The 9,801-nt window shown below is 40.7% G+C and overlaps 1 protein-coding gene across 2 annotated transcripts in view; it reads right to left on the reverse strand.

Moving 5' to 3' along the window:
* Nucleotides 1–407: 407 nt before the first annotated feature.
* The window catches only part of crot (carnitine O-octanoyltransferase), a 22,456-nt gene continuing 13,062 nt past the window's right edge, over nt 408–9,801 (reverse strand). For both annotated transcript variants that reach the window (XM_085366547.1, XM_085366548.1), the window contains exons 3-17: nt 8,606–8,730; nt 8,316–8,497; nt 8,093–8,217; nt 7,871–7,979; nt 5,259–5,352; nt 5,013–5,138; nt 4,798–4,899; nt 4,584–4,667; nt 4,388–4,495; nt 2,846–2,976; nt 2,637–2,760; nt 2,471–2,549; nt 1,293–1,386; nt 957–1,076; nt 408–666 (exon numbers count right to left, since the gene is read on the reverse strand). In XM_085366547.1, coding sequence (XP_085222673.1) covers nt 546–666; nt 957–1,076; nt 1,293–1,386; nt 2,471–2,549; nt 2,637–2,760; nt 2,846–2,976; nt 4,388–4,495; nt 4,584–4,667; nt 4,798–4,899; nt 5,013–5,138; nt 5,259–5,352; nt 7,871–7,979; nt 8,093–8,217; nt 8,316–8,497; nt 8,606–8,730 — 1,724 coding nt within the window. In that variant the 3' untranslated portion in view covers nt 408–545. The remainder of the gene's footprint in view (nt 667–956; nt 1,077–1,292; nt 1,387–2,470; nt 2,550–2,636; nt 2,761–2,845; nt 2,977–4,387; nt 4,496–4,583; nt 4,668–4,797; nt 4,900–5,012; nt 5,139–5,258; nt 5,353–7,870; nt 7,980–8,092; nt 8,218–8,315; nt 8,498–8,605; nt 8,731–9,801) is intronic.

Here is a 9,801-nt window from a genome sequence, read left to right on the forward strand (position 1 = left end):
GCTTTTTCACAGTGAAAACTAAGGCGAGTCGTTAGCCACTTAGCGGTTAACATTTTATCTTAAAATGTCGAATAATACTGTCAGGATTTCAAACTATACAGTCAAAAAAAAAAAAACGAGCGTTGAATCAGGAAGAAAGAAAAAAGTACAGTTTACGCTATGTTAATAACTACATAAAATCTTGAGTAATTTACGTTTACATTAAAAAAATACGAGGTACAGATTCTGCACCTTTGCATTGATTCGTGCTGATCTAGCTGTCACCATTTAGTACAACTACAAGTGCATTGATATTTAAAACAGGCTCTCTGTGGTACAACATGGACATTAAAACAAACTGAAAACTTAGACATTTTTGATTAAGGATTTTCACCAGCATTAATCTGCAAGTGTTGCATCTTACTGTATTTTTTTTTTTTTTTTTTACCCTTTTATTACCATCCTTTGATAATGCATCTATTGAAGCGGGCGGTTCTCAAAGGGATCATTTTGTGTGGGTTGAAACAGGAGTCATTAAATTATCCCGTTTCCCCGCTTAAGTAGGTTTATAGCTGAGAAGTGGTGGCTAAGTGGAGCATCTCATGCAGGCAGCTACTGAAGCTACTGAACAGTGATGGAGCATCAGTCTCATGGCAGGATTTCCACGCTGACATGGAGATCACAATCCTAGAAAAAAGAGGAGCGGAGATCTGAATACAGCTACTGAAAATCTCAGAGGAATGTTTCCAGAACCTTGTTGAGTCTGTCATGAAGAATTAAGACAGTTGTGCAGGTAAACCTGGGTGCAACACAGTATTTGCAAGGTGTACCTAATAAAGTGTCCAGTAAGTGTATACATCCTTAGCTTGCTTTTAATAAATTCTACAGAACTGGCAAATCTCACATATGCAGCACAGGTTCACCAAAAACCCACACACAGGTTTTCAGGTCAGTGAAAGCCCGTTTCATGTGCTCACCTGTCATCCCTGATGCGGTAAAAGAAGCCGTAGCCATGGTGCACCATGGGAGCCACAGCCCCGAGAACTGTAGTGTAGCCCACCAGACTGGATGACAGCACGAAGTTACCCCCACCGCCACTGCAGACACAAACAACAGTCACAGACAGAAACCTAATGCACTGCCTTTGCTCTGCAGCAGCTACTCTGGAGAAGCAGATTTCTGGATACTGCACTGTAACATTCTAGGATTTAATATTTAATTAAATTATTTCCAATAGATCATACATTATAAACTAGTAGAGCAGAAATTTAATTTACTGCTTTCATGCGATAAATCAGCTCTGGGTGGCGTACCTCTTTGTGTAAAGGGGATCCATAAATAATTCTGGGGTTGGACGTCCCTCCTCCTTGGCAATAAGATACAGCCCCAGAAGATGCCTGTCAAAACCTGGCAACAATATCACACGACCGCATGAAGTAGGGCATAAAAACTCAAAGAGACTACAAATATGGTTCTTTGTGATGTCAGAAGCCTTGGTTCAGCCCGCAATTATCCGTGCTCTGAACGGATAATTGGAGGTGAGCTTCCCTCCCTCCAAGACATCTACAGGAAGCGGTGCCTGAGGAAAGCAGGGAGGATCATCAAGGACTCCAGTCACCCCAGCCATAAACTGTTCAGACTACTTCCATCAGGAAGGAGGTTCTGCAGCATCCGGTCCCGTACCAGCAGACTGAGAGACAGCTTTTTCCATCAGGCCATCAGACTGCTGAACACTTCATAGACACCTCAGCTTCACTACTGGAACTTTAACATTATGCACTCCATACTGTACAGTAACGCCACTGTTTTGCACATGTCTCACTCTGTATATTTTATTTTATATATTTTATTTATTGTTTACTCTATTTAATTTGTAAAATATGTGTACACACACACACACACACACACACACACACACACACACACACGTAGAAAAATATTTAGTATACACATCCAGAAATGCATATACTATTATATATTGTACATATATTTATTAGTTTCAGATGTAGCCATTCTTGTATTTTGCTTGTTTACATTATTGTATTTTGCACAACTCTGTTGCTTGTGAAGCTCGCAAGCAAGAATTTCACTCACATGTGCTGTACCAATGTACCTGCACATGTGATGTGACAATAAAAAAAAAAAAAAAAAGTCCTACATAGGGAAGCTGACGGGCTAAACGATTTTGTACAACAGATGAATGTAGATGTTGAACTAAAGCAGATTTTTACTGGCTCAGAAGAGTCCAGTGGGGGGTGTAGCAGCTCCGTTTTGCTCAATCAGGCGAACAAAAATTAAGCCAACAAGTTTAATATCAGAAACAAAACTACCAGTGATCAAAGTCATTGTTTTATTGATGATACTTTGGCCCTACATCTCTATTCTGCACACTGCTTGTAGCTGCACCTCATATCTGAGACTAAAAACGGGACAGCCAGGGCCAAGTGTAGTCAGGAAAAAGCACGAAGCAGGAATCACAAAGTGAACTAACCTTGTCCTTCCTGTGCTTCAGCCATCAGGTTGTTGTGTCTACTGAAGGCTTGCAGCATGGCCTTCCTCCTGACACCATCCTGAGAGGAAAACATTTAAGTCGAATATGAGATTGCTTCTTCTCTCCTGCTCTTCTGTGATTTTCCCAAATACTGTCACACACTCACATTGCATGTGGGGTCCATCATGGTTTTACACCAATTCACAGCCTCCTGGGTGCAGGGGCGCATCGTCTCAGTCCTGCCGTGATAAAATTTGCGCGTCATTGCCGTCTCATAACAACTTCCTGGCCTGTAAGAGGAAAGAGGACACCTTCAGGGCCACGAATGTCACTGACAATAATGATAATAAAAGTGTGTGCTTAACCACAGCTTACTTCTTGTGCAGTCTGTAGTAGGCCAGCTGCATCGCCAGCTGAACAAAAGTGTCTGGATGGAGCTTCTTCTGTTTGATGGTAGATTTACCAAATGCTGTGAAAGCATAGCACACAACCTGGAGGTCTTGTGCCTGGAAAACCGAGAGAGAACGAATGGTTAAATGCTCTGGACCACACAGCAAACGTCAGCATGACTGATGACGCCTGCAAATAATCAATTTCCCATCTTATGTTTCCGCTGCTGTGCTTCTAATATGTTTTCGTTGTTCAGCCACATGGAGTTTAACTCAATCAGATTTTCTTCTGCAGGAAAATAAAATCAGTGAAAAAAAGGCTGCACACCATTTCAAATGTGACTTTTTTCAAATTTCAATCCTAACCTTGCATCACAGATTCAGTGTTTGCAGTTAATCTATGGAGGATTTTAGTTTCACCACAGCAGGAACAGCTCAACAACATCCACTCTCGTACTATTAGGCTGTTCAGAGGAGTGTCCTGTGTGCGTGTGTTTTCTCAGGTTTTTATATGTGCAGCTTGTTAAACTGTACCATAATAACATCAAGAATTACACCCCGCTTTAAAGACACAGCAGTTCAAACTGTGCATCACACTGTCGCTGAAACCTGACTTTAAGACAATCACTGAAATGTATAAAGGTTATCACACTTGACTCTAATCTGCGGCTAAGAACAGAGGACACACAACATGAAAAGCTGTTCAATCAATAAAATTCATTTCACTTTGATCTACACCAAACTGAAGTGATTTCCACGTCTCTAATCAAGTTTCATATCTGTAATCTGTAGCTGTCATGTCACAAATAAACAGCAGCACCAGGAGCATTAAAACAAACTGAAACATTTTTTCATTGAGGATTTTCACCAGCATTAATCTGCAAGTGTTGCATCTTACTGTATTTTTTTACCCTTTTATTACCATCCTCTGATAATGTATCTGATCGAAGCGGGCGGTTCTCAAAGGGATCATTTTGTGTGGGTTGAAAGAGGAGTCACATGACGTGTGAAAAGCCCCTTTTTTTATGTGAGCGCGCTCAGAGCGGAAAGCCTAGCTTAAAAGAGAAAGTTACTGATGACTGTTGTTATAACCGTCATCTCCGTGTGGGGTTTTAGGTGTTGAACTTCCTTCATAGTACACTAGTACCTAATAATATTTTATCCATATATAAAGATAAAACATTTTATTATATTCTTACATGACTACATTCTAGATCCTTTTTTTATATTTCATATCTTTAGATTTATATTTATTTATTTTATGTTAGACTCATGTTGTGCAGTCTGATGACGAGTAAAAGCACTGAATTTTTGCTCTGATATAACTTCTGAATGACCTTAAAGTGGCTTTTCTATGCTATTCTATTCTACGAGGTTTCTGTAAATGTGTTTTCACGTCTTTCCTTGACAGAATTATGTGTTTTCCAGCAAGTTCATGGAAACGTGCCTATTTTGCCTATTTCAAGACAGCCTATTCAGTGTCATCAGGGGTTTTCTGAGGTTTCATTTGGGATTAACGATAGCTCACCGACTCGATGTATTGCTTTTTGGCATGACTGATATCGCCAATGACTTTTTCATCCATAGTGAACACCAGCTCCTCGGGGAAGGACACCAGTCTGACTGCATCTGAGCCCTGAAAATCCCAGACATGCATGTGTGTCAGAAAAATGAAAAGAATAGTCAGGAAATGTTTGACACGATGTGCACCGTCAAGTGTTTACCTTCCATTTGCCCTCTGTAGCTTTGAGCTGCTGGTCCAAATACCAGCACATAGACACCAGCACCATAGCATCATACGGCGCATGCTGCGAAACAAGTCGAGTTTTTAAGGTATTAAAACAGCTGATTTTGGTTGGACTGCATGTTTCACTGGCAAATCAATGAGTACAATCATCTTGAACCTCAGCGCAGCTTTGTACGAACAAGCACACTCACATCACAATTGGATCCGAACGTGCCATCTGAGAACACGACTGAGTTGTACGATTTGTCACCCCAGCGGATGGTGGGGTTGCCGGTGAGAGCTTCTGCAGTCATCTGAACTCAAAAGTACAAAATTTGGAAAGAAAATAAATAAACAAGTAAATCAGACACAACTCTTTCTCATGATTTAAATAGCGAGTCATATTTTAGATCTGCGCAGTCCGTACATTTGAGTAGTTCTCTGGGGTAGAGTAGGGTTTCACTTCATCCAGAGAAATGACGAACAAGCTGCTCTGGATGGTCTCTAGGATGGTGTTATTGTGTGGATCGATGCTTATAAGATGCTCTCTGGCCTGCAGTGAAAGTAAACAAAGCGCTAATCATGAGATACGCCACAGTAACATGATACCTTCTTCACAAACTATATTCACTTTTTTTTTTTTTTTAAATCCTCCAAACATGAGCGCCCCTACCTTCGCCCAGCGAGTCCTCTCCTCTGAGGTGAGCACAGCCACGCCGTCTCCCTCAGGCTCTGAGTCACAGCGCTCCTTCACATAGCTCAGCTGCCTGAAAAGGTAAACAAACACATGCTGCATCAGCCTTGTTTGCTCTTCACTCTGCAGCTTTAACCAAATTATACAGGACATCTGGAGGAAAATGAATGGATGATTAGGCGATGAGTGTGGACTGCTTCCCATAATGATGTACAAAAATAAAACACTTTAATATGTAAAACAGACAAAATAAATATTTTAGACTTCTGTATGTTTTATGTAACCTGAAAAAAGCCAAACAACACTAAACATAAACAGACTTCAGCCTAAATGAAATGAAATGAACCTCCTGCATACGGGGGATCTTCTTGAAACTGAAGCAGAAAGGAAATGGTATACACCCCTAACTTATCTCAGCAGCGTGTTGCGCTGACCAACGCATCAAGAAAGCTGATTGGTTCATCCAAACAAGCACTAGTCTGCTGCGTGTGACTAAAGGGGCTACGTTTTTCAGCTCGCCTGGTTCTGCTGGAGGTCACAACTGTTGCCAAGTGCTTCCTCAAAGGGCATCAACTGATAGTTGAGACTTATTTCAATATAAAAGCACCTTAAGTCAAACGTTGGTGTGGATTGGTGCTATATAATCAAATGGAAAAAAATTATTATTTTCTTTTTTTGGAACATTTTAAATAGATTCTCTAACTAATATTACTGCTCGCTGTGTGATACTGATCATCCAAGAAGTCTGTGCCTCAGTTTGGGTAAGTCCGATACTAGCCCTTAGCATCCGTACTATAACCTCTGACTCGAAAAACCAAACCAGTGCTAAATTCCAAACCCAGTGGGTGACATCACAATGGTTCTGTCCATGTTTTATATGTTATGCATGTGAAACAGCCCCCTGGTGGACACACTGTACAAGTACACTATGCTGTAAATCTGTAGCATATGAAGAAGGCAAATTGGTAGCATAATTTCAGGTTTCGTGTGCTTTTTTCCCCCCCCTTACTGCACCTTAAAGCCTTTTCTTACAGTGGTAAAAATAAATAAATAAATAAATAACCTCCAAAAGTTGATTCTGTTCATCTGGACGTAGTGTTTTGTGGGAGAAACATTTTGTCACTCATCCAAGTCACTTCTGGTTTCCCCAATCTTATAAACAGTACATTGGCATAATGACTGAAACCAGTCCACTGAGGGACAATGGGCTGGGAGGTCAGTTCCTTAATCTTAGGTAGCTCAGAGCTACCTCGTCAGGCCAGGACTCGGCAGTCTATTTACACCTACAGGCCAGTGGATACTCTTTCAAGGATGAGGATGTACACATCCTGGACAGGGAGGAACGCTGGTTTTTTGCGCGGAGTCAAGGAGGCCATTTACGTGTAAAGGGAAAGACCATCTCTGAATCGAGGAGGGGACCTAATGGTACATCTTTCGCCATCTTACAATGCTGTGATTGCAGCCATTCCCCAACTCTCTATGAATGGTACTCATGGCCATTGATCAGTGGTCTTTGATCAGTGGTTGTTGATCAATGGTCATGAGAATTTGCATAATTAAGATTAAGGAACTGACCTCACAGCCCATTGTTCCTCAGTGGTGCTGGTTTCAGTCATTATGCAAATGTACTGTTTATAAGATTTGGGGAAACCTGCAGTCAGCTGAGACTGAAGAAGTCACTTGGATGAGTGACGAAATGTTTCTCCCACAAAACGCTACGTCCAGAAGAACAGAATCAACTTTTGGAGATTTACTTTCCTGGATGATTGAGAATGCATCAAGACGATAAATAAAAAACAGTAGAAATTTTCTGATGATGAGGTGCTTTTCTTTAATAGTTCTACTTGTTTACTTCTACATAAATACAGAGTGTCATAAATACTTCTACTAAAATATTTCATGCATCTTTGCAACTCTCTGTTCCCTCTCTGTAGGAGGGATGCAAAGACAGAAGCAAGCTGATGTGTTATCCAAATGTGACCACAGCCTCCCTGCTCCTCAGCTGAGGCAGAAGAGCTCTTTGGGCTACGTAGTGGAATACTGGTCAACAAGGTTTATAATATTGTTATTATTTTTTATTTTTTAACTCTTTCCTAAAGAAAGAGTTATGTCCTCTTTCTTTTGCTACTGGTTCTGTTGAGGCTTACAAATGCTGGATATGTAAAATATGAGCAAATATTTTGTGCATAAAAATTATTTTTTGGATTCACTAATTCTTAATATGGCTTTTCATTTTGAACCAAACTTGATTTTTCAGATGTTTTACATGTGAATACATAGATCTGACCAATCAGAACACTGTGCTCACAGTTCAAAGCTGAAAGTACACATAGTGCAATAATACTATTTTATCTCAGACACACAGCTAAATGCTGCTCTGGCTCTGAGATAAAATTGCCCCCCTGACATCCTGAAACATCTAAAAACTCAACACTTCTGTTTGTATATACGCTACACAACAAGTATGAATCTGAGACATTCAGAATTGTGTCGCTTTTTGGCTGCACTAACTGTGTAAAGGCCTTCAGTCTGTTTAGTCTGGATACAAGGTTTCTAATTGGGTTTTACTCTCAAGTGCGTTTAATCTTTACCTGAGAATTTCTGGAGGAGTGAGGATTTCTCCATCACAAAGTGCATCAAATGTGAATATCCTCCCCCGGCACATCACTACCAAATGGGAGGGGCACGGACCTTCACGCTCTGTGACACAGCAGAGCATGCATGTTACACAAGGGTGACAGGCAAGCAGAGGAAAAAGGGTCAAAGTGCCGCAGGTAAGTTTGCGGCAAAGATAAGAGCAGAATTTATTCTACCTGTCTTGAAGTAGTTTCGGATGGTGTCTTTCTTCCCTCCGGGTACTTTACAGGTGCAGAAGAGCATTCTGAACTGGTCCATGTCCAACGGCGTTTTCCCTGCTTTCTGAGGAGCCAGCCTCTCTCTAAAATAAGCAGTGACGGAAAGATATTTAAATGCAAAAAAGACAGAGCAACACATCCTAAAACACAGCTTTCATACATGCGAGTGTGCTCGTCTTACGTGCGAAGTAGGTTCCAGTACTGCAGTGTGTGCCATGTGATAATACTGGCCCTCTGCAGGTAAGTTCCCTCAGCAGGTGGCCAGCAGTGCTCCAGGTAGGGTGCTGGGCCACCAAAGTTCACATTGAGCTGAGAGGGGATGCGCAACTCCAGATACGCCGTGTCCAACCACCATTCTTCCAGCTGGAGGACAAAGCAAACAAAAACATCAAACAGTCAACTGCATCACACTTGTAACTAAAGAGGAGACGCTAAAGACAAAAACAAGGCTTTTATATCTCAAACACACACCCAGTTCTTCTTTGTCTTGGCTCTCTGGAGGAGTTTCTTGTGCAGCTCCTGGCCAACACCCGCTTGGAATTTCCTCACAGTCTCCTTCGTAGCTTTAAAGTCTTTCTCAGAGGCGAATGGACGAACTGAAGCACAATAAAGTGAAAACATGGAAGATTAGTCCCTCTGTTAAACAAGTGCGCCAGCTTCTGGTCATTTTGTTTTAATGTAGTAACTGCTTTCAAAAACAACAAGTCTGATCGCACCTGTTTATGCAAAGGATTCTTTGTTTTGTTTTACTTTACAGCAGAACGAGCAGAAAATATACAAATGAAACAAATGAAATGATGCAGAGACAGAAATGTGCCAACAAAGCTAGAGTGCTTTGTTTTTCATTCACACTTCTGGCACACTAATAATCTTACTGAATGATTTCTTTAGCCTTTGGTACAAAGAAAAAGTCCTATTCAATTTAATTCAACTTTATTTATATAGCGCTAAATCACAACAATCAAATCACTTGGTGACAGCGGGGAGGGAAAAAGAAACAATCATGCTACTCTTTCAATCAATGTTATTAGACAAACTGGTCATGAAAGAGAAACTGAAGACTCATTGTTACTTTCAGACAGTCAGTCTGAAACATTTTAACATTGTTTAAAGCAGGGGTGTCAAACATAAGGCCCGGGGGCCAGAACTGGCCGGGCAAAGACTCCAATCTAGCCCACTGGATGGCTTAGGAAAATGTCAAGGACATAAAACAGAACACACAAAGAACATAAAAGTTTGGACCTTCAACTATATTTTTACAAGTTTTACAGCTTTTCTTACTGATAACGAAATACCCCATGGGCGTTCATGCTATACCAAAGTAATTAAATATTACATTTACAACTTAAATTTAAGCCCAGTCCTGCTGACAGATTTCATTCATTTACTACAGCAGCATTTCTACATAATGTAGAAAAACTAACAGATACTATTGAAATTGCTCTTCTTTGTCTTATATTAAAACATCTCAGCAATTAAATGTGTAGTTAAACTTCTTTACACTGACAGGTCTGACCCACATAAGATCAAAGTGAGCTGTATGTAGCTCGTGATGTAAAATGGTTTGAAGTGTCCATAAACTTTAGGCAGGACCACCCTGAGAAAATAAGGTGAAAAATCATGGTTAGAGTTATCGGCAGAAATGTGAAATTCTGACTGATGTTAAA

The sequence above is a fragment of the Diplotaxodon limnothrissa genome, linkage group LG11 (genome assembly GCF_057381915.1).
Source record: "Diplotaxodon limnothrissa isolate DT_005_m linkage group LG11, D_limnothrissa_male_GT1.1, whole genome shotgun sequence".
Lineage (NCBI taxonomy): Eukaryota > Metazoa > Chordata > Actinopteri > Cichliformes > Cichlidae > Diplotaxodon > Diplotaxodon limnothrissa.